This window comes from Triticum aestivum, chromosome 2A, assembly GCF_018294505.1.
Source record: "Triticum aestivum cultivar Chinese Spring chromosome 2A, IWGSC CS RefSeq v2.1, whole genome shotgun sequence".
NCBI classification, from domain to species: domain Eukaryota; kingdom Viridiplantae; phylum Streptophyta; class Magnoliopsida; order Poales; family Poaceae; genus Triticum; species Triticum aestivum.
The window spans coordinates 762,685,712-762,709,599 of NC_057797.1; the positions used below are offsets into that span (position 1 = coordinate 762,685,712).

General features: G+C 47.4%; 1 protein-coding gene and 1 pseudogene across 1 annotated transcript; both read left to right on the forward strand.

The window, feature by feature from the left end:
• The first annotated feature begins 2,952 nt into the window (after positions 1–2,952).
• On the forward strand, positions 2,953–6,100 carry LOC123191013 (pentatricopeptide repeat-containing protein At4g01990, mitochondrial). The gene is made up of 2 exons (XM_044603763.1): positions 2,953–3,471; positions 4,521–6,100. Exons 1-2 carry the CDS (start codon positions 3,058–3,060, stop codon positions 5,760–5,762), a joined length of 1,656 nt encoding a protein of 551 aa, XP_044459698.1. The 5' UTR covers positions 2,953–3,057; the 3' UTR covers positions 5,763–6,100.
• Positions 6,101–18,888: 12,788 nt separating this feature from the next.
• Positions 18,889–23,888, forward strand: part of LOC123186547 (probable L-type lectin-domain containing receptor kinase S.7) — a 36,905-nt pseudogene continuing 31,905 nt past the window's right edge.

Below are 23,888 nucleotides of genomic sequence, written 5' to 3' on the forward strand. Positions count from 1 at the left end.
CTCTGTCTTCCTCTCATGTCGCCTCAAGAATCTCATTTAAATCCCCGGCACAGAGCCAAAGATAATCATACTCTCTCCTCGAATACTTCAGCAATTCCCATCTATTTTTCCTTTTATATCTTGTCGACTCTTCATAGAAATTGGTGAACCTCCACTCCTTCTCTTCTACCTTTTCATTCTGGATCACTACATCAATGTGAGAGTTGCTAAACAAGTTTAGGCCAACCACCAAGTTGGTGTTCCAGAAGAGAACCAGACCGCCGCTATGTCCAACACTCTTAACAGCAAAATTGATAGAAAACCCAAACCTGAACTGCAAATCTTGAGCTCTCGTGGTAGACAACTTAGTGTTCGAGAGAAAAACTAAGCCCAAGTGATACAAGTTAACCAAGTAGTTTATTCATTAACTATCTCCGGCCGCTCGCAACCCGGCAATTTAAGCATAGGGTATTCATTGCTTTTGAGTCTCTCTTTGGTGTAGTACTAGAATTTTGGCTCATTGATCCTACTACCGAAGATCCCTCTAGATAAATTAGGGAGCTGCCTTTAGGAGCATTAGAGTCGGGAGAGTTAGAGCCAACAACTCCCTTCAACATCAAGCATATCTTTGTTACCCTTGTTTTGGCTCCTTTGGGTTGTATAATGATCTGACTATTCTTCCTAGCAGTCACAGCTTTCCATTGCCTAATATGATCTAGCCTTCTCTCCAATTCCTCCTACGATTCATCGTCCTGGCCTTAGAACTCCTCTTCATCTCCAACATAATCATTGTCCATGTGATCATGATTGCCGCTACTTCGGCCAGATCTCCCTCTGCCTGTTCCACAAACCCTTCCTCATGGTGTTCATATACTCCCTGAAGTTTTGATATCCTTGAAAACTAGCGCATTTGGATGGTGGATATGGTTGCCACACTCTTTTGTAAACATGACCTAATATACCGCAAACTGCACACCATTCCGGCAACCATTCATACTTCAACGGAGAAGATGGTGTTTGTTGTCTTTCACAATGGATGGTGTGTTTTTAAGCGGTTTCCCTAGATTCAATTTAACCCAAGCCTGAAAGAAACTCTCAGAGAAATCTTGTGGTGCTGGTTCAACGTATATGAATTCTCCCACTTTACTTGCAAGCATTTTTTAGCAGCCCCATGAAACCATCTAGGAGATCATAGATCTGAATCCAAATGGCTATATTGAATAGTTGAATTGAGCTCAGCTTCGTGAACTCATCGTAGGGTGCAAGAATGACAAAAAAATATATACATCCACGAGCCGTTGTCCATAACTTTCTCCCGGTTACCGAGACATGAGAATGGCATCGTGTACAAATTTTCGTCGAAAGATTTGATTTAACCTCTTGAGCAAGATCTCGAGCAGATCACATATTCTTATAGAACCAAAATTTACCATACTCCATGTCCGTGTTGACCCGAGTGATGGCCATCCAACGAGTAGCCTCAGTCGGGTTTTGATCCTCCTTTTTCATGTCATAATCCAGAGATCGTCCTCCGTCAATCCCAACTCCATCATTGGCTCAAGATCAAATTGTTCCTTCACCGTAGAAGTCAAAGATTCCAGCGCCATGGCTTCCTCTTCCGAGAAGAGATAACTGTTTATGGGCTTTGGAGAAATACTGACTCTCATATCTCCGAGGAAACCCACCAAGGACGGGAAAAGCGCTGCAAAGAGTGCCTCTGGGTCAGCCCGAGTGGAACCTAAACAGCTCTAGGGAGGAGGGAATTGGAGATCTCAACGCTGGCACAGTTGCGGCAAGAGAAGAGGAAGCCCTAATGATAGAGAACCGACAGTGTCGCTTGAACCATGTCATGTTGTGGATTTTTTACTAAGTGCATTAGAGCATCTATAGTCGGGTGCCCCAAACCCGCCTCAAACGCCTGGACGGACGGCTCGTTCACTGTCCCATCACAAAAATGCGATCCGGACGGGCACCTTAAACAGGTCTCAAACGCCCAGGCGGACGGCTCGTTCACTGTCCCGTCACAAAAATGCGACCCAGATTGGCGCCTTAAACGGGCCCCAAATGACCAGGCTGACCGGCACCCCTCATATCCAGGCCAAATATGTGGCGGATATGGAAGCGCCCGGCGCCTCCACCACGTCAGAGCCGACAGCCCGACCCCATCGCAAATTGCACCAAATCCACCCCGGACCTACCGGATCCATTTGCTCGTCAGCGGGCGAGACCACAACATGGGATACTATCTTGCGATGGTACCTATCCTTAGTGGGTGGGGTTTGTGAAGACCATATACGAACCATAGGGCGGGAAACAGAGCCACTTTACAACAATGCAGGAAGCAGGTAGGAAGGATGCAGAGAGGGCATCCGGAGTGCTTCAAGCTCGTTGGAGAATTGTTCGTGGGTCTGCAGCGAATCTGTGGCAGCTCATGACATGTTGTGTTATTTTGCACAATATGATTGTGGAGGATGAGGGTGATGGTGTTGCCCAAGCCAATGATTTTGAAGCATTTGGAGAACAAGTTCAAACCTCGGAAGGTCAAGATGCAGCTCAGCTTATGAGCTTTCTACAGATGTATCAGAATCTTCGAGATCATCATGTGCACGCGCGGTTACTCGATGATCTCGTGGAGCATATTTGGACCCATAATGGAAACCAAAAAGCTGATGTTTGAGTTGTACACTTCAAATAATTTTTATGCAACACTATTTATGTTTGGTACCAAACTTAGTCATTTACGTGTGACATTGGCTTGTATGATCGGTGTGAATGGATTTAAGAGTATGAATTTAAGACATGTGGATACCGGGAGTGAAATATGACTGCCCGTCCGGATGCGTCTGCGAATGTGCCCGGATGTGTCGCCGGACGTACGGGGGGCCGGATTTGACAAGTCCAACTGCTCTTACTGGTCTATACTTTTGGGTTAGTTCAATATACAGTTGCATCATTTTGGTTAGCGACCGCACGGGCATGACCAGTTAACAAACCGGCGCCCGGTGTTTCATCGTCGCCGGCTCCACTCCTCCCCTCCCAGACCCAGAGTCGAAACCCCCAAACCAAAACCCTAAACCCATGGCGGCGCTCGCCCCCTCCGCCGGCGCCCGCTTCCTCCGCCGCCTCCTCTCCACCGCCGCCGAGGTGGCACGGGAGGCGCCGGCCCCCGCCGCGAAGAACCCGAAGAAAGCGGCGCGCCCCGTCGGGAAGCGGGCGGCGCGCGCCGTCGCCCCCCAGGACGCGGAGAAGGCGGCGCATCCCGCAGCAGAGGCGGCGCCGGATGCGGAGGGCGCGAAGAAGGCGGCGGCGGCGGGGACCAAGGACTCGCGCCCGCTGTACCGGCGGCTGTCGGCCCTGGGGAACGCCGGGGAGGGGAGCGTGTCGGCGGTGATGAACAAGTGGCTGCGGGAGGGCCGGGAGACGCGCTCCGTGGATCTCGAGCGCTACGTCAAGGAGCTCCGCAGGTACAAGCGCCATTCCCAGGCCCTCGAGGTACGAATGACTATATCCCCTGTCGCGTTCTCTGCTTGTTGGTTAATGTCGGTGCTCTGCTTAGGACGGGATTGGTACCGGAAAGATGGTTTTTTGCAGCGTTATTCTGCAATGTGCTCAATTAATTTGGAACTGAATGAGTAGATGAAGTGATTCGGCTTTGCCTCCTCCAACTAATTTAGGTATTGGCCGTCCATTATTAGATTGCACGAAGGGAATAGAAGTAATCGTTGTGAAATCTTAGCTTTGCACGGTTCATTCGGCGCCCTTGGTGCAAGGACTTTCCGGATTCATGATGGAACTAAACTGTTTCCTCTGAAATTGACTTTCAAAAGCAGAGCTCTGTATTATGGGCATGTTTCGTTGATGCCCCAGTGCAGATTTTCGGCCAAGGAATCCTGTGCCCTCACTTGGTCAATTATTTTTAGGAAATTGTGAGGGGAATGGGTGGGCACTCATAGAAATCCAATTTTTCGCAACGAGCCAAGCAAGAATTGAAATATGAATGGGCTGCCAGAGGTTTGGCAGTGCTAATGTGAGCACCAACCAAACACAGCCTACATACGTACAATCCGCAAATAATTTCGCAGGCTATATCAGCAAATGGTTGGGCAACATTGATAGCCTCTTTCTTAGCTAGCGGTAACAGAAATATTTTGATAGAGCTTTTAAAGATCCTCTGAACTAGATTCTATGAGCATTTCTGCAGCACATCACACCACAGAAGCGGCAAACCAGTCTGCTGAGTGCTGACCCTAATTAGAATGCTTGTTCTGTTTCAGAGTTTTCTGATGTGCGTATAAAATAATATGTTTTCAAGCAGAGTAGGGAGGAGATTTGATATGTTTAATGTTCCATATTTCAATATCTGTAATAGTATGTTATCACAACTATGTGCACAGTTGTCTTCAATGCCAGAAATTTTTTACTTGTAGTATGGCTGGAGTTCTCAACTCATCTTTGTTTCATACCTTCTGTTTGTACTTCTGCAATTGGTGTTTAATCATGTCTGCTGTACTTATGCAAGGATTTGTCTTTTCTTATGGCAGTTGATGGATTGGATGGTTCATACAAAGGGCATGAACATGTCTTACACTAACCATGCAATACGTTTGGATCTCATCTACAAAGTGCGTGGCATCGAGGCAGCTGAAAAATATTTTGAAGGCCTTCCTGATCCAGCCAAAAACCATCGAACCTTTGGGGCACTTCTGAACTGTTATTGCTCATCGAAAAAGGAAGAGAAAGCAACAGACCTTTATCGCAAGATGGATGAGCTAGGCATCGCATCCAGCACTCTGCCCATCAACAATCTCATGTCCCTATACATGAAGTTAGGCCAGCATAAGAAGGTCTGTAGCCTGTTTGAGGAGATGAAGGAGAAGAATGTTAAGCCGGATAACCTGACGTGCTGCATTCTGATGACCAGCTGTGCGGCATTGAACAAGATAGATGACGTTGAACAAGTTCTAAAAGAAATGGAAGAAAAGGGTGGGGTTCTAGGGTGGTCTGCATACAGCACACTGGCTTCCATCTACCAGAGTGCTGGTTTGGTTGAAAAAGCAGAGTCTGCTCTGAAGAAACTTGAGGGCCTTGTTCAAGATCGTGATGGCAGACAGCCTTTTGATTTCCTTATGAGTCTATATGCTTCCGTAGGCAATTTGAGCGAGGTCAAGAGGGTGTGGGGCGTGGTTAAGGGCACTTTCCCCAAAGTGACTAACACGAGCTACTTCAGCATGCTGCAGGCTCTTCTTAAGCTCAATGATGCTGATTACATGAAGCAGGTCTTTGAGGAATGGGAGTCTAATCATGAGTGCTATGACGTGAAGCTGACTAACGTGATGACTCGAGCCCACCTGAAGAATGGCATGGCCAAGGAAGCAGAGCAGCTGTGGGAAAAGGCCAAGGAAATGGGTGCATGTTTTGACTCTAAAACATGCGAGCTGTTTCTCGATCACTACATGGGGACAGGGGACATGAAATCAGCGCTGAACTGGGTCGAGAATGTGACGAAGCTCCCCAAGAAAGCAGGGAAGCTGGATCCTGATAAGATCCCGAAGTTCTCCAAGTACTTCGAAGAGCAGAAGGACGTGCAAGGCGCCGAGAGGTTCTGCAACTGCCTGAGGGCGCTCGGGTGCATCGACGGCAAAGCATACGAGTCCCTCCTGCGGACCTATCTGGCGGCCGGTGAGACGAGCCGCTCCGTCCGGCAGCAGATCAAAGACGACAAGATTGAGATTTGCTATGACATTGGGAAGCTGCTCAAGAGGTTGGGCGACAAGGGGCGATGAAATGGTACCTGTTTCTGCCCCTAGTTTACACCGTTGGTTTCTTATGATTCCTTCCGTGAACGAATAGCAGAAAGCAGGTATTATATAGTCCGAGGGGATCTTTCTCCTACGTTTGGTGCTTCTGATGCCCTTGTTCTGGCTCATCGGCGTTTGGTGCTTGTGCAAGAAGAAGCAGAAAGCAAATAATTTTTGTATTAGTACAACTTGTAGCCTGAGGGGATCTTTCTCCTACATTTTTCCTTTTTCCTTTTTTGCCTTTCTTCTGTATGTATTGGCTGTTTCAGACTTTTGATGAGTACTGGAGCAAGGATGCTACTACAGGATCGTTCCTTGTTCTCTTTCTCTGCGTGCCATCAGTTTCCATGCTTGTGTCTTTGTGAATATCAGGTGATAACCACAAACAACAACCAGATAACAAGATTGTACTAGCAATGTTCATGTTCATAGTGAAAACATGTCTAAAAACCAAGGGAATAATATTGCCCTCCTTTACTTGAACTTCCATTGGGGTGCAGAGAGGTCTTTAACAATGAAATCTGAAAGAAACACACCAACTTGGGTTCTTCAGTTAACCCAATTCGGTTCTTATGTTCTCATTATGCTCAAGATTGCCGCCGGAGCGGGAGCGGCAAGGGGCTGGGAGCTTTTGCAATTTATGAAGACGAAGTTCATGTTACTGTTGTCGGTTACTCCCCAACATCAAGACCAGCCCTCTCCTCTGTACGTTGAGGTTGAGAGTTGCACAATGTATGAACTGAAGAGAGCAAATAATTCATCAGAAAGAAAGAAGCCCATCCATTACAGCCTGACAACTCAGATAAACGCGCCAGATTGTGATGTTATACAAACCATTGTGTCGCGTTCGCGGCGTCATGACTCGCAGCTACGCAATGCAGCTAGCGAGGTCGAGACCACAACAAAATCGACAGTGCGGTACTTGTTGCCAAGTAACAATGGTGAAAGCTTTGCAGTCCCAGATGCCACTCTTGCTCGTACCATCACGGCAAGGAGACAGGACTAGCTGGGTCCGGCATGGTGCTTAGGGATTCCGAGGGGGAGGTTATCTTCTCGGCTTATCAGTACCTGTTCAACTGCAAAGATGCCCTTGAAGCAGAGATTAGCGCTATTCTTGAAGGATTGTCAATGAGTATACAGCGGTCAGAATTGCCAATTGTGATCCAATCCGATAACGCGACCGTTGTTGCTGCAACATCCTGGACGCCTACTCTGGTCCTTGGTCTCCCCATCAGCTACCTGGCCCTGCACCCTCCGCAGGTAAAGCCCCAACGCCTCCTTCTGCTCGCCCCACCACGACCTGCCTCAGCATTGCCATCCTTGTTCACGACGAATAAGGGGTTTGGAGCTCGGGCAACCGCTGCTCGGACGGGCCCTTGCATGCCTCGAGGTCCAGCTTCTCGAAGTCGAGGCACCGGCGCAGTGTCCCCCGCTCCCCGGATGTCAGCATGGGGTGTGCCTGCATTGCACAAGGATACACCATTAAATGGACACAAGCTACTGCTGATTTTCGATCGCCTGACATTTTTCACTGGATGTTGCACTTGCACACTACTAAGGAGGAGCAGAATACTCTCTTTTACGGTGTGCAACTATTAGTCTGCAGCTAGGTTATATGTGGAGTGACCATCAGGTGAGAATATGGTTGTGTGACTATCGCAACTCCATGATGGCACTGAAATTCCATTCGTAGATACTCTCTCCGTCCCAAAATGTAAGACGCTTTTTGACACTATACTCATGTTAAAAAAACGTCATACATTATGGGACGGAGGGAGTAGATTGTAAGATCAGTTCTTTCACTTGTCTAATTACCTTCAAATGGCAAATAGAAATAGGCAAAATGGACGCCCCTATCCTCGCCGCCCATGGAGACGGCATGAATCTACACCGGAGCTTCGTCAACTACATCCAAGATGGACGAACTTGAGGAGGATTGGAGACTGAAGGACAAAAACTCAAAGAAGAAGTGTGGCCATGCGCCTGAGCATCGCACCTGCGAGGATTAAAAAAAATACTAATTTAAACTACTAGCCGGAGCGAAAGCGAAGGAGAAAGGCGAAGAAGAATTCTATGGGCACTGGCGACGACGCTAGTTGATGGAGCAGGGTGGGGAGAAAGGCGAAGTTGATGGAGCATCACACCTCATCATAGTTGTCTCTTGTATGGAGCAGGGTGGGGAGAAAGGCGAAGGAGAATTCCACAGGTGTTGGCGACAATGCTAGTTGATGAGTGTAATTTTTTACGCTCATCGCCCCGTTGTTTAAACCATTTTATCTTAGAAAATCATAGAAATACACTCTGATATTACCATTAATGACTAATAAATGCGAGACATTGCAAAATCCACTCTTCATTTTGTTTCCGTGGGAAAAGTGGTCATACATGTATAAAAATCATCATTTACAAGGAAAGAAGCAAAAATGGAGGAAGAACGAATTAAATTGGAGGCACAAGTCAACTAGAAGGGAAGTCGGCGTCTGGTACGAGCGCATGCGCTCGTACTATGTGCCAGGGGCTCCATGGCGTTGAACCCAACTTTTATAAAGGGGCCAACACCTGATCCGAAGGGCAGCATCATCGAAAACCTACATCGTTGCAACAGAAGCCATTCTCTAGCATTAGCCGCCATCATTTTCCATCTCATCTTCATAGCAACCACCATCACCGCAACAATCCACCTCCAAGCTAGCCATAATTGTAATCGTGTACTGCATCTGGCAACCATTTATAAGACACATTGTCAATAAATCATTAATCTCTATGTCTTCTCCAATGGTTTCCTCTTGTGATCCGGGCGCCATGTTTAAATAATTCGGTAAGGCAATGGATGGAATGAGGAATGGATGGAATGACTTTGAATTAAAATCATGTATGTGTACAATTGCATCATAGTTGTCTCTTGTCTCTTTCTCATTCTCCGATCCTGCAGGTGCCCAGGATCACGGAATTCAATCAAGGAGGAGGTTAGGAGCGCGGATGATGCGGAATGCTATTCTGAACATCAGTGACATACAAGTTTAGTGCAGTAGTGGAAAGCCAATCCTTGACGCGGGACAGTAAGGGTTGCGGTTGGACAACTGACTCTTGACGCGGGTCGCGAATCGGTCAAGCCGTAATATGGACACATCCCCCGTTTCGTCTCATTGCAATCACATCTTAATGGGTGTCCTCCAGAGCACAAATTAAGATCATGATGAGCCAAATGACAAATTTGGTTGTAAGAAACAAGTTCTCATACTCAGGCCTATTTTAATTATAAGTGTTTACACCCTAAGGCTGTTAAGGTTCGGTTATAAAAACTAGAATTATTTCACTTGCAAAGACTTGGTAGAGCCTCAGTTGTAATAGCCATCCACTCATGGGTCCTGAGAACTCATGGCCACTCCTTGGGGAAAGGGCGGGAATACCTTCGTTATCCAATCGGATCCCAAAGGGCAAAACTAGCTACCGGCGCGCAGGTGTGAAGCAAGATGGCAGGGTTGAAGTGGTTTCGGTGAAGCTTTGGTTAAGGAAGCTGAGGAGGGGCGGGGATGGAGCTTGCGAAAGCGCCATGGGAAGGACCGGTCGACGACGAGGCGATGGAGGCGTGGATGAGATTGGTTGCGGTGGGGAGGCAATGGATTTCCATCAGGAGCCTCTCAGTGATCGCCTGCAAGGCCATTTTCCGGCCGCTCTCCGGTGGCGGTGATGGTGGCGATGGTGGTTGTGTGCGCTGCCTTTTTCCTTTTCTTTTTTGAGGGGTAATGTGTTGCTGCTAGGTTGCGACCTCCTATTTAACATTGTACGCGTTGGGAAGATGCCGAACGCACCCTCTGTTTTTTTTTCTTTTTTCGTCTTACATAAATAATTAAGGATTTAAAAAAGTTCCATGTTTTTAAATTTGATTTTGGAAAAAAAGTTTGAGAAACTATAAATGTTCATGAATTAATTTTTTTAGGATTTGAAATAAGTTTGGGAGATCATAAAATATTCGCAGATTAAAAAAATGTTCATAATTTTGAAAAATTGATTGGGGAATTAAGCAATGTTCATATTTCTCAGAACAAATTCATGTATTCAAAAAATGTTCGTGAATTTCTATAAATGTCCGTGAATTAGAAATATGTTTGCAAGATTCAAAAGAATTCATTGATAAAAAAAATGTTCGCTGATTCAATAAATTTTCATGAATTTAAAAAATGTTCATGCATTTCAAACAATCTTTGTTAATTTCCAAAAATGTTTGTCGTCTTAGAAAATGCTCCCTGATTCATAAAAATGTTTCTCGAGTTTCAAAAAAAAACGTTCATATTTCATCAATTGTACGCAAATTTGCAGAAAAAATGTCCACGGATTCAAAAAAATTCATGATTTAAAATAAATCACGATTTTTTTCAAAATATCATGAGTACTTAATTTTATAAATACTAAGTATTTTAATAAAAAATGTTGGGAAATTCTGAAAATGTTCATGAATTCAAAAAATATTAGAAAATATGAAAGATGTAACCAAAATGAAAAATAAAAAGTAAAAAAGTTAACGAAAATAAAGGAAAAACAAACATGAAAATAAAAAATAAAATAATAATTAAAGAACAAAGAAAGGGAAAAACAAAGGAAAGAATGAAAAATTAAAAAGCGGAGACAAACCAAAAGAAATTACCTTCTGGGAAGGAACCTTCCCCAAAACGCAAAAAATTAGTTGGGTCGGTCCAAATGTACCCTGGGGAGGGGGGCTTACACGTTTTGTCCTAGTGCGCGACCTACGCGCCAAATAGGAGACACGCTGCTGCTGTATTTCAAATGGGTTAAGTGTTGGAAGTGGCAATGGGCTCATAATCCTCTTTTTTCTATCGGCTGAGAACTTTATCCTTGTTCTTTTAGATAGTAGAGCTGAGGCCTGGATCTAAAATAGTGATGCTCTTACAAATGTTCATCATACTATTAGTGGAAGTAATTTTGCATCAACTGTTTGGACTGTTAATTTTTTGCAATGGATGTTCTGTTTTTTTTTTTTGAAAAAGATTCATGTATATTATAAAAGTTCATCACAAGTATAAAGCACCTCAAACACACAAAAAATTACATCGAAACCTCTAGAACACCAAACGACCACTACCACTTGAATAACGACCCGCCGACGCGCCGTTGTCACCACTCCCCTATCGGAGCCTTCTCGACCTTGTCGATGACAACATGGAAGTCTTCGTGCACGCACCCTAAGGACCAACACCCTGAAGCTGCATTGATCGTTGTTGAACCCTTGAATCAATGACTGCCCAGAGCCTCTGGACACCATGTGGTCAATGACAACATGGAAGTCTTCCATTCCATCATCTCTCTACCTTCACTATGCCCATAGAGAAAGCGCAGAGCCCCTGGACACCGTGTGGTCAATCTAGCCACCAGTGAGTAAGTATGAAGGAAATCTTCGTCTTTTTGGGGTATAACCCTTGTCTACAAGCCATGCCTTGTACTTTTCAATAATGACATTGAACTTAAGCTTTTTCTTGAACACACATTTATATCTTACAGGTTTACATCCATAAAGACGGTCAGTAATCTCCCATGTCCCATTAGCTATGATGAAATCCATCTCACTACATATACCTTCCTTTTCATAGTCAACATCAGGAGATGCATAAACTTCTGAAATGAAAGCGGGAGTATTATCTACGAGGTACACAATGAAATCTCCACCAAAATGCTTTTGCAGTCATTTTCCCGTTGCTCTTTCTTGGAGCTTTATTGTTATTATCCTCAAGGATCTCATCAATGGAACAGAGGGTTCATAAGGTGTGGATGATCTCTGACTAGACGAGCTAGACATATCTTCCGTAGAAAACATATTCTCAAAGAAAATCGTATCATTCGACTCTATAATCGTACCAGCATTCATGTCACATATCTCATATTTCACCATGTACAAGCTGGATATGTGAACCAATTCACCATTATGTGCGCATCTATTCGAGTTGAACCTGCATATATGCGTCATTTCTTTTTTTCTTTTTTAGTTTAGCTCTGTTCGACGCGGCAAAAAGAAGTGACTGACCCAAATTAGAAATACGGTGTCGCAATTTGTAACGGAGCCGGCAAAGTGGCCTTGATTTGATGGATCAATGGCCGATGACCAATGTTTAGGAGGGTTGTACCGAGGCAGAAGTGATAGCTCGCTAGGGGTAATTTTGGGCTACCAAATAGCGTTGGCGTACATTTTCTTAATAAAAGAAAAAAGATAGCGTTAGCGTCCCGCGTCGGGCCCAAAAATTTCTGTTCAAAAAGAAAACAGCACGGGCCGGCTGAGGACTGCTCCTCTCGAGCCAACCCTATCCCCACCTCTCAAGGCAGAACGCTGGCGGCGGCCGGCCAACGAGCAGCCACCTGCGACTGACCTCCCTGGCCACTTCCTTCCGGCCACGGCGAGGCAGCTCCCGGCCAGTTCGTTGCGGCTGCTCCCTCCTAGCAACTTTCTCCGGGCCGCCAGTCCACACTGCCGCCGGCGACGAAGGCATCCACCAGGCGACCATGACCTAGCACATCTCGTCGGGAGGCAAGCTCCTCTACCCTCTGTTCATCTCTTCTTGTGAATGCTCGCTAGATCCATATAGGAATAAATGGTTGCTTGTATGCTCAAATGATATTGCTACAGAACAATGGTGAATGCTCCTGATTCTAATGATTCGCCAGAATAAAAATGCTCTATAACAAGAACAACTACTGTAGTTCTTTCGTAGAACAAATAAGAGCATCTCCAGGCACGCCCCCAACAGCCCCCCAGGCCTTTTTTAGCGCCGGTACCGAAAAATCGGTCCAATCGCGTCCCACGAGCCTGTTTTTTGCCGGATTGGGTCAAAATTGGCGCCAGCGCACCCAACCCGAACCCGGCGTGCTGGGGGGCGTCCGGAGGCGCCGGCGCGAACGTTTTGGCGCGAAAGAGTGGCGGGACCGGCGCGTCAGCGAGACGAAGGCTGGTCGTCCTCATCGTCTCGGTTTTCTCACGGGGAATCAATGCCAAGGCTGCCGCTGGTCAGCCTGCCATTGATTCACGGGCGGCGAAGTGCGGCGACGCCGCCCCGCCTTCCGCCACGCGTTCGCATGCGGCCGCCCCCGAGCCGCTATAAAAGGCGCCCCTGGCCGCGTCGGTGAGGCACCCAACCATCGGCAGTCCTCCCCCTCCTCGCCGCCGCACTTCCTCCCCTCTCTTCGCTGTTCGAGCCCCCCCCCCCCCCCCCCCCCCCGCAACCATGAGCGCGAGGTACCCCGACGACGAGGCGGCGGCCAACGGTTTCGGCCGCCGCTCGCTGCATGCGTGGGAGGCCTACCTCCTCCACGAGGCCAACTACCCCGCGCCCCCCGACGTACGCACTCCGTCGCGGTGGAGGCTCAGCGCCGGCGGGGTCCCTGTCCCCCCTCTGCCCGTCCCTGAGACGCCCTATTTCCACGCCGAGATCGAGCGGGCGCGGGCGTCCCTGACGGCCGCGGAGCGGGCGCTCCCGGAGTACGCCGCCGACAACCACGCGGCGTGGGCGGCGTACTTCGAACGCCGGCAGGAGGAGCGGCTCGTCTTCACCAACAACGCGCCGATGCCGCGCGGCCGCAACAACAGCGAGGGCCGCCGCCTGTGGTGGGGCGTCCCTGGCCGCACGCTCAGCGGCGTCCTCGGGCACGTCGAGGGCGGCAACAACCCGCCGCTCGAGTGAAGCAGTGCGCCGGGGCGAGGGGTCGAGCAGCGGCCGTGTCAAGGAGGAGAAACATCGGCCGTAGTTTAGGTTTTTTTTCATCCCTTTTATTCGTGTAAAAAACGCCTAAATTTCGCCAAAATTTGGCCATGTTTATTCAAATTTGATCGTGTTTGTTGAAATTTGGACGAACTGTGGGGGCGTCTGGGGGCGACCTGGGGGCGGCGGCTGGGAACGTGCTCGCCCTCACACCGAAAAAAACGCCGGCTCGCCCCCAAGCGGCACTTTTTCGTGCCCTTGGAGGGCCGAACGGTTGGAGATGCTCTAACTCTGCCAGTACAACTGTAACAGTTCTGATTATCATCTTGGCGCTTTTGCTTGAATGAAAAAAAACACCAACCATTGTGAGGCCTTAAATTAATCAGCACATGATCCTGAGTCCGGTCTGCAATCAGGTCTGAATCGTTAGGCATGAGAAATCACACCTCCTTTGCAATTGGCTGATGCTAGTCCTCTTTAGAAGCAGGCCCACTGTTTATACAAATTCAGTTGACTTAATCTGCCTAAACAATAAAGAAATTCAGCAGTATATGTTAAATTGTTGCCTGATTGTATGTTTGTTTCCATTTTTATATTGATTTATGTTGAAACGCTAAATGGGGCTTAGCACGCTATAGCTGCATTTCATAGCTTTTGGCCGAGCCGCCGCTAAGAGGCATAGCGCGCTATTTAAAACTTTTGTTTTTAGAAATATTTTACTAGGAACACTGCTGGTACAATCTTATTATATGGTTGTTATTTGTAGTTTTCATCTGCTGTTCACACAGTCACGAGCATGGAAATTAATATCATAGAATAAGAAACAATCATGTAGTAGCATCCTTGCTCCAGCACTCAAAGTCTGGAACAGCCAATACATACAGAAGAAATGAAAGAAGAAGAAAAACATGTACTGGAAATTGCCTTTGGAACTCGGCCTCCATGGAGGCCTCTAAATTCAATTTTCAAAGTTCATATTTGTACATTTCAATTTTTTTAAATACAGATATACATGAAGGCATAACACACATGTGTGTAAATTTTCAGGGCAAAATATGTTGAAATGAGGGCTGTGTAAAAAAGACGAATATCTGAGGCTTTTTAACACATAATACTGTTCATCCTCCCAAGCCATGAATTTGTCTTTTTTGTACAGATCACATTTTAACGTATTTCATCATGAAATTTTACACACCTACACATAAGATTCTTGTTTACTTGCACAAATTTGTTCATATTTTTTTGAAACCAAAAAGTTTGAATTTTAGAAAAATCTCCGTGGAGACCGAGAGCCAAACGTACGTTCTAAAAAATTGTAGTCCCTTTATATCATAATATAAGACAGCCTTTTGACATTATGACCGTGTAAAAAAACATTTTATATTATGTTACAGAGGTAGTAGGAGAAGCATCCTCAGATTACAAGTCGCACTTGTAAATAAAAATTCTTTGCTCCGGCCGGGTTCCGCTTCGTGCAAAAGCACCAAATGCTGATGCGTCAGAACAAGGGCCGGCAATACTTCTCACTTACAATATCTACTTTCTTTTATTCGTTCATGTAAAAGCATCTATAACCGGACTCGGCAAATTCGACCCCTTAAAAGTCCGACGGTTTTTCGGGACTTTTCTACAAGGTCTGCTGGGACATAATTTCGCACGATTTTATGGCGGTAATGCTCGAGTTGCACAGGAATAAGTTTTTGTCCTTTGGCTTATTGAACTCTTCCATCATCACTTTGCTGCACAAGAAAGAGTGTTCCCTGGAGGTGGCTGATTTCAGACCGATAAATTTGATTCATGGTGCAGTGAAAATCTTTGCCAAAGTGTTGGCTGTTCGGCCCGCTCCCCTACTGCCGGCCCTCGTCTCTCAAGTGCAGAGTGCGTTCATTAGCCGTAGGAGCATACATGAGAATTTTAAGTTTGTGCACAATACAGCCAGAGTGTTTGCACAGGAAGAAAGTCTCGTCGGTGTTGATGAAAATTGATATCTCTAAGGCATTTGACACCCTGTCTTGGGAATTCATTATTCAGATTTTAAAGAGGAGAGGTTTTGGGAACCGTTGGTGTTCTTGGATCTGCGGCCTTCTACGCACTGCTTCCTCCTTAGTGCGGGTTAATGGTGAGACTAGTGAGCCTTTCTCTCTGGGCAGTGGGGGTGAGGCAAGGTGACTTGCTATCCCCAGCTCTTTTCATCTTAGTCATGGACGTCCTACAAGTCATGATCAGTTGGGCTGCACAGAACAACCTGTTATCGAGCTTGGGTCTCAATACCAATGTGCCGAGGGCCTCCTTTTTTGCAGACGACGCGGTTCTCTTTTTCAGAAACTGCCCTAGTGATATGGAGGTGATTGCTGCCATTCTGAAACTTTTCGGAGAGGCTTCCGGGCTTCGCATCAACCTGCAAAAGAGCACGGTTACTTGCATCAGATGCGATGAGTCCTCCTCGGCGGCTGTGGCTCAGTTCTTCGGCTGCCAATCCAAACTATCCCCGCTGTAGTACCTTGGACTGCCCCTCTCTATTTACCTCTTAAAGAGACAGGATGTTTGGCCCCTCATCGACAAATATTCCAGCAAGAAGAAGGGGTGGAAACCAAGGTTGATGGCACCGGCGGGGCGCCTGACGCTCACTCAATCAGTTCTCATGGCGTTTCCAATCCATTTCCTCTCGGTTATGCAGCTGCCGGCGTGGGCGTTGAAGATTATTAAAAGGAGATGCCGGGGCTTCTTATGGAAGGGGGATTTGGATATTAATGGGGGGCACTGTCTCCTGCCATGGTCACGAGTTTGCATGCCCAAAGAATGTGGTGGCTTGGGGATCTTGAATCTCAAATGGTTTGGATTCGCCCTCCGTTGTCGCTGGCCGTGCTTGAGATGGGAGGCCGAGGAGAGGCCTTGGTGTATGCTGCCAGAGGAAACGGGGAAGGGAGTCTCTGCCATGGTTAAAGCGGCGACGCTAATACGTTTGGGCGATGGCCAGAGGGCCAAATTTTGACGGACAAATGGCTGCCAGGTGGGCGGTCCATTGATGAGCTGGCCCCTGCTTTGTTTTCCTTCGTCAAAGACTCTGGTCGCTCGGTGAAGGAGGCCCTTGCTAATAGGGGCTGGATTAGGGTGATCTCAGGAGGCATCTCGGCACAGGCCATGACGCAATATCTACAAGTTTGGGACCTCGTTCAAGACACAGTTCTAACTACGGAGGCTCCGGATAGTTTGGTTTGGAGGCTGACGGGTGACCTGAATTTCTCGGTCAGCAGTGCTTACGGTATGTTCTTCGCTGCAAATATGCGCTTTGCTTGCCATAAACCAATCTAGAAATCAAAAGCTCCACCTAGATGCAAAATTTTCATGTGGCCTTCGCTGCAAATATGCGCTTTGCTTGCCATAAACCAATCTGTAAATCCAAAACTCCACCTAGATGCAAATTTTTCATGTGGCTGGTCATTCATAAGAGATGTTTGACTGCGGATAACCTGCAAAAAAGGGGCTGGCCCTCAAATGATGTATGCCCGTTGTGTCTCTCGGTGGCCGAAGACTGCAATCATCTGTTCTTATTTTGCCGATTCACACAGCAGGTTTGGTCCAGGTTCAGAGACTGGACGCGGGCTTAGTTCTCGATCCTTGATGATCACTATGACAGCTCTGAATCTTGGTGGATCAATACTCGAAAGGAAATTCCCAAGTCAGCTCGAAGAAATTTTGACACCATCACCATTCTGATTCACTGGAGAATTTGGAAAGAAAGAAACGCGAGGATTTTTGAGCATGTGGCCAGCAATGTGGACAGGGTGATGGAGCTGACAAGAGAAGATATTTCTGTCTGGAGAGCTGCTGGTTGTGTAGGCGATGTGTACTGATGTTGGGCCCTTGCTGGGTTTCATTTTAGGTTGTTTCTTCTCTGCACGGAGCTTCGACTCTGCCGATTAACAGCTCTAGATTGCCTAGACCGTGGATCGCTGTTGTACTCTCTTTCTTTCTAATAAAATTCGGCCGATGGCCCTTCGTAAAAGCCCGTGGATGTGTCTAGACGCGTCCACGGACAGTGACCGGTCAATCCTCAGTTTTCCTCTCTCACAATCGGACATCTCAATTAGCATATCTTAAATTCATACAAAGTCATGCAACTACGTAAACGATGCAACCCACACCGTGTGGCTCAGGACATGCCATTGGACTACCAATATTTGCCATGTTTTCCCTACATACTAGCTATGGAGAAGATCATCCAAGGTTGTCCTTGCCCTTCCCGGCATCCTTGCCGTCCATCTCGCGGAATTAGCGGTCGAAAGCAGTATGGATCAAGCTGGATCTGCTCTTCGCCAGAGCTGTCTGACCCATCGCTCTACTCATTCTCCTCCTTGGGGGGGGGGGGAGGGGGGCAGTCCGGCTATGGCACGACAACCCGTTTCTGCTTTAGGGTGATGGCGCGCGTGTTCCTTCGCTGCCGCTTTAAGATGCTAGCGTGGATGGCTTCCTCCTCTGGGCACCGCGCGGTGCCACCTCCGCCATGTCGATAGCGACTAGCGAGGCAGGCCTCGACCATTCTCATCCTCTCCTTCCCACCGTGGGCACACTGGTCCCGGTAGCACTCATACTCCGATAGACTGGTGATGGGAAAAAGGAGATTGGAAGGCTCCTGAGAGGACCGTGATGATCCAGCCTCGGAGGATCTGAGCGTCCAATGTGCTGACACAATGGACTCGCGCCAGATAAATCTCGCCGTCCGTCGGGCGCACTCCTCCTGTAAGCGGCGGAGTGCAATGCGGATGGCTATTGCCTCCTTCAACCCGCACGGAACGACACACCTAGTCGACGGGTCTGGACTGGTTGTGGTCAGATCCGTTGCCCGCCATGACGGGGAAGGCCGGAGATCGCTGAACGAGAGCTTAGGGGGGTGAGGGGGGAGTGCAGTGGAGTGGCTAGGGTTTGTTCGGGGAACGGATGAGGACGAACATAAATGGGGTCCGGTGGACCAGCATGGGCTGGGTACAACGCGCTGACACGCCTGGTCATGTCCGAGCCTCCTCATATCCGCCCTATATTTGGGCTTGATGTGAGGGGTGCCGATCAGCCCAATATAAGGCGTCAGTCTGGGTCAGCTTTTTGTTTACCAGATAGTGACCGCGCCGTCCGCCCAGGTGTGTGAGAAGGGTTTGAGGTCTCCGGCTATAGATGCTCTAGGAAGATAAATAGAATCAGTCCTGGGTTTTCTTGACCACTAACATGACACACGTACGTGTCATTTTATCGCTAGTCTCAGCGGTCCACATACGTTCCCACGCCGTGCTACTACAGTTGAAGCTCCTGGACTCAATTCACTCCCATCATGCATATAGATAGACCAGACCAGGAGAGAAGAAACACCTAGGAGAAGAGCAGTTTAGAAGAGGAAAACGTGGAAGTGAGCGACGATGATGGTCCTTCTTCCCTGGCACCGGCGGGACCTGAAGCTTGCAGTAAGTCTGCCGTTGCCAGGTCTGTTGCGCTGCATCCTTGTATTGGTGACAGTCTTGAGCCCCTGCACCGCAGCACCACTCTTACTCCGATGTGAAGGGCGGCGACGTCTGCATTTTCCAGCTCGACCTGCCCATTATTGGAGTTCTGCAGAGCTCCTGGGACGCAGGAGTCATAGACGGCGCCCTCCACCTCACCACCGACGACGTCTACCAGCCGCCCGTCTATTACCCACCTGACCCCAAGAGGCGGGCCGGATGTGCCATCCTCCCGGTGGAAGTCATTCTGTGGCAGCCGGTCGGTGAACCATCCGACATCAACTTTAAGTGGCAATGGCCGTGGAGGTACGACGAGCCAAAGCTTGAGGCGTCCTTCAACGCCACATTCACCATGAGCGCCAACACATCACGCGAAGGCGACGGCGGCCTTATGTTAGGGATACTGTCTCCCATTTTGGATGGCTTCCACAGAGCCACATACGCATCCTTGGCCAGGTCTAGGACCACATTCCCCGACGGCCGCCGCGTCGCCGTCGAGGTCAGTCAAGCAGAGTACTACTATTCTCAAGGTACCACCAGCATGTACGTTTCCATCGAGCCGGAGCTGAACACGACGTCCATGGCGATCTACACCGTCTGGGTCGATTACAACGCCGCCGCTCACAACCTATCGGTGTATGTGGTCGAGGGCGGCAAGCCCAAACCTGAGGAACCCACGCTTCACATGCCCCAAGGCGCTTCGGGTTACTTCGGTTTATTCGCCTCAAAGAGCAGATTCTTGCCCACTTGTCAGGCGGTGGTCTATAGCTGGAACATCACCATGGAGAAGCTCCCGCCGGAACCCATCATACTCCCGGAACCACCCATGCTCCCTGAACCCAACCATGGTCGTGAACTGCGAAGAGAATTCTTGGCCATACTGCTGACGGTGGTGCTTCCTATAGCCGTTATCATGGCCATCGTTTTCGTGGCGGCCTGCTACTTCTCGTCGAGGTACAAGGCTCTCAGGACGAGGCTCAAGCTCTCAGAGGTGCTGAGACAGCTCCCGGGTGCCCAGGGAGTTCAAGCACGCCACCATCAGGAAGGCGACCCACAACTTCCATGAGATGATGAAGTTGGGGAGAGGCGGTTTCGGCGCCGTGTACAAGGGAACGCTACGGTCAGGGAAGCGCGGCGAAGGGCGAGTCGATGTGGCTGTGAAGAAGTTCACCCGGAAAGATGACCGTGGCTACGAGGACTTCCTCGCCGAGGTCGACATCATCCACCGGCTCCGTCACAAGAACATTGTCCCTCTTCTTGGTATGTCATTACTTGGTCCATGCATGTCTACATCTTATTAGACACTACCAATGTTGACTCTGACTAGTATGTCTTTGGAACTTTGAACCGTCTTTACAAACTTAGTCCTCCTCCTCCTCCTTTGCTTCATAAGATAGAAATATGGTCGAATAGAAAAGCTATAGCAAGTAAGATGACATGTATCTCAAATCATATAAATATGTATAAGAAAGAGAAGTCGTTTACTAGTTCATAGTGTGTATGGTAAGTGTTTTCCCATTGAGTCCGAGCTTCTTTTCAAATATGAAGGATAGGAACCATTCCCATGTATAGTACTCCCTCCTCCAACTGTCGCTGGTTTAATACAGTTTTCTACTAAATCAGCAACAATTAATATGCATCGGAGAGAGTTTTTTTCCCGAGAGTATGACAAAGACGTACCGTATCTTTATAGAAGGGAGCAAATAGATTATAAGAGTCCAACATTCGATGCGAACATCAAATGTGGATACACTCGCATCACACAAAGAGCACAAAACGATCTAATCCTCCACACCTACAGCGGCACGCTCCAATCTTTAATTTCATCAAGAATTTGCACGGTAAGACCAACAAGCGACTTGAACTGCTCTGGTCTGCATCGGAGAGACTAACAAGATATTATTCCTGTAAAATAAAGGTCTCTAAAGAAGAAATTTCTTACAGAAATTCTATCTTATAGAATTCCTACAAAATTCTTGTAAACCAAATAAGGCCTTAACAATCTCTATTCCTTGGTGGCTTGGTTGATGACGGCAGCAGACGGAAGCCCAGCTGCCCAAGATCACTCTGTAAATGATTTTTTTTAATTCCTGTTTTTTAATCTGGTGGCGAACTGCTTGTCTTGGAACCTTTTTTGTTGTAAATTGACTATGTACGTGAACATAGATTTCAGCAAAGAAAGTAATGCGTTAAATAGACTATGCACTATGCCTTTTCACGGCAAACTTAGCGTCGATCTATTTTTGGTTGCAAATTTAGATTCCATTTGAACTTCAATTGCAAGCAGGTTTAAATCTATTTAATTTGATTGATACATAGAAGTTACTTCCTCCTTTCTAAATATATGATGTTTTACACTTTGGCACTGGCTCTAGCAAACTTCGCTGAGCATTACATTTGATGCATATATACACAGAAATTGTGAAACGATGTCATGAAATTATCGTTCCCTTCCAATTAATAATTTATTAATTGATCTTATAAATCAAAACAATTTCTTTTAGTTAGGATCCAATGTCAACAAGTATTATTATGTATAGTTTTGGCCATCATCTACTTTGAAATTTCATACTACTTTTTTATATTTTGTTAATATTATGTTTGTACAACTATACTATGCGTGCCTTGATGCACTGACGTAAAAATTAGTGGTCCAGATTAGCAACCTGAATATTTGACAAGGTTAAAAACGTCAAGTAAAATGGAACAAAGATAGTATAATTTTATCTAATTTGAACTGTGGTATATATGATGAAAATAGCATAACCAGATTTCTTGTTCGTAATATTTTCATGTTACTCTATTTACAAAAATTGTCATATTTTATCCCTTAACTTCATATATTAGTGCCACTGCTTGCTCCACTTCTTTTGTCACAATGCCCCTAACTTCACATCTGTGGCCATACTTGTAGTATTTTTTTTAAGTACTCAACTATAAATCTGACGTTAGATTTTTTTATCATGGCAAATTGAACGTTTTTATGACAATTTATATTTGTCGAGGATGGCAAGCATGACAAATCCCTTTCAGTTCATTGTTTTGCCAGAAAATTGCCATGCTTGCAAACTAAATTCTCCATCCTCGCACCAACATAAAATTGCCATTAAAAACGTTTGATTTGTCATGCTTAAAAATCTGAATCAGATTTTAGCATTACCGTTTTTAAAATCTTGTATATAAGAGTACTGTATATGAGTTATGACGTAGCAAATTTCAGGTTGGTCTTACGAGAATGGAGAGCTGCTACTGATCTACGAGTACATGCCCAATGGCAGCGTAGACAAGCACCTGTTCCACGAAAAGCAGCAGCACCGTGGCCACCAACAGCCAGTTCTGCCCTGGGGGAGACGCTACGACATTGTGAAGGACGTCGCCGCTGGTTTGTGCTGAAATCTGAGATGGGCTTTAGGCCCATATTGCAATTTCTGAAAAATCTCTAAGGGTCCATGTGGGTTATATGGCACTAGGTGTGGTGGGAAGTTTAGTCCCACCCCGGAAGTGGAAGGAGAGTTGGAGTGGTTTATAAGGGTTTCTCTTCTACATGCTATTGGAGCTTGAGAAGAGAAGAGCCCTCGCGCACTCCTCCTCCGCCGCCCGCCTCGCCACGCCACGCCTCGTCACGACGCGCCGCGGGTTGCGGGATTGAGCCGAGCCGAGCTCACACCTACGCGCTTATTTTTGCCAGTCACTAACGGAGAGTTTTCTGACAGCTGGGCCACGATCTGAGACGTCGGATCGTGGGCTGTCACGGACTCGGACGTGGGTCGAGCCCACGTCTCTCCACGCGGCTGCGCCTATAAGTATGCGGTGTCTCCTAACCCTAGCCGCCACGAACAGATCACATCTGCTCACGCGCACGCCCACCGTCGTTCCTTTGCTGCTGCTGCCGCCGGTGACTCCATCCCGTCCGCCACGTACACGGTCGACGGGAGAGCAGGTCTCGGAAACCACGCCCTTCTGGTTCCTGTACGGGGTGAGGGGCGAATAGGTTTTTGGCAGCGATTACGCGACTGCTCGCTTCCGATCGTCTACTTCCTCTACGTCCGCGTCGCCTTCGTCATCACCATGTCCACCGACGCCGACCGTGCCGCCGCCGAGAAAGCTGAAGCCGACAAGAAGGTCGCCGAGGACGCCGCTGCTGCCACCAAAGCCGCGGCCTCTGCGTGGCCTACTGGAGGGTATAACTCGTTTATCCCGCTCCTGATTATTTTCATATTAGCAGTACTAGCAGTATGTGTAGATTTGTCTACTGTTTGCTTAGTACGTGCATGTTTAGATCAGAGTCAGTACGTCATCAACTTAGTCAATGCCATGCTAGTGATTTACTCATGGATTAATTTAATCGAGAAATTGCCTATTTACTCAACAATCCAAAAACCTATTATGTGTAGGAATTTCTCGGCAAGTGGCTTTGCCGCTGCACTGAAACCGGATAAGTTTACCGGTACATACTTCAAGCGTTGGCAGACTAAGACCACGTTATGGCTCACGGCTATGAACGTGTTCTGGGTCACCGGTGTCTCCACGGGAACGATTGCTCCTGAACAGGAGAAGGCGTTCAAGGAGGCTACCGTTGTGTTTCTCGGAGCAGTTCTTAGCGTGATCGGAGATAAACTGGTCGACGCATATTTACATGTGCATGTCGCCAAGGACTTGTGGGAGGCGCTCGAATCTAAATTCGGGGCCGCCGATGCAGGGAGCGAGATGTATATTATAGAGCAGTTCCACGATTACAAGATGGTTGAAAACCGTCCTGTATTGGAGCAGGCTCATGAGATAATATGCATTGTTAAGGAACTTGAGCTTCTCAAGTGCGAGTTACCGGGCAAGTTTGTCGCGGGCTGCATAATCGCTAAGCTCCCTAATTCCTGGAGGAACTTTGCCACCACTCTGAAACATCAGAGGCGTGAATTCTC

Excerpts from the sequence above, each read along its gene's own strand:
- LOC123191013 (XM_044603763.1), top strand. The coding sequence starts at position 3,058 with ATGGCGGCGCTCGCCCCCTCCGCCGGCGCCCGCTTCCTCCGCCGCCTC. Across the intron at positions 3,472-4,520 it reads GCCATTCCCAGGCCCTCGAG|TTGATGGATTGGATGGTTCA; the intron begins GTACGAATGACT and ends TTCTTATGGCAG.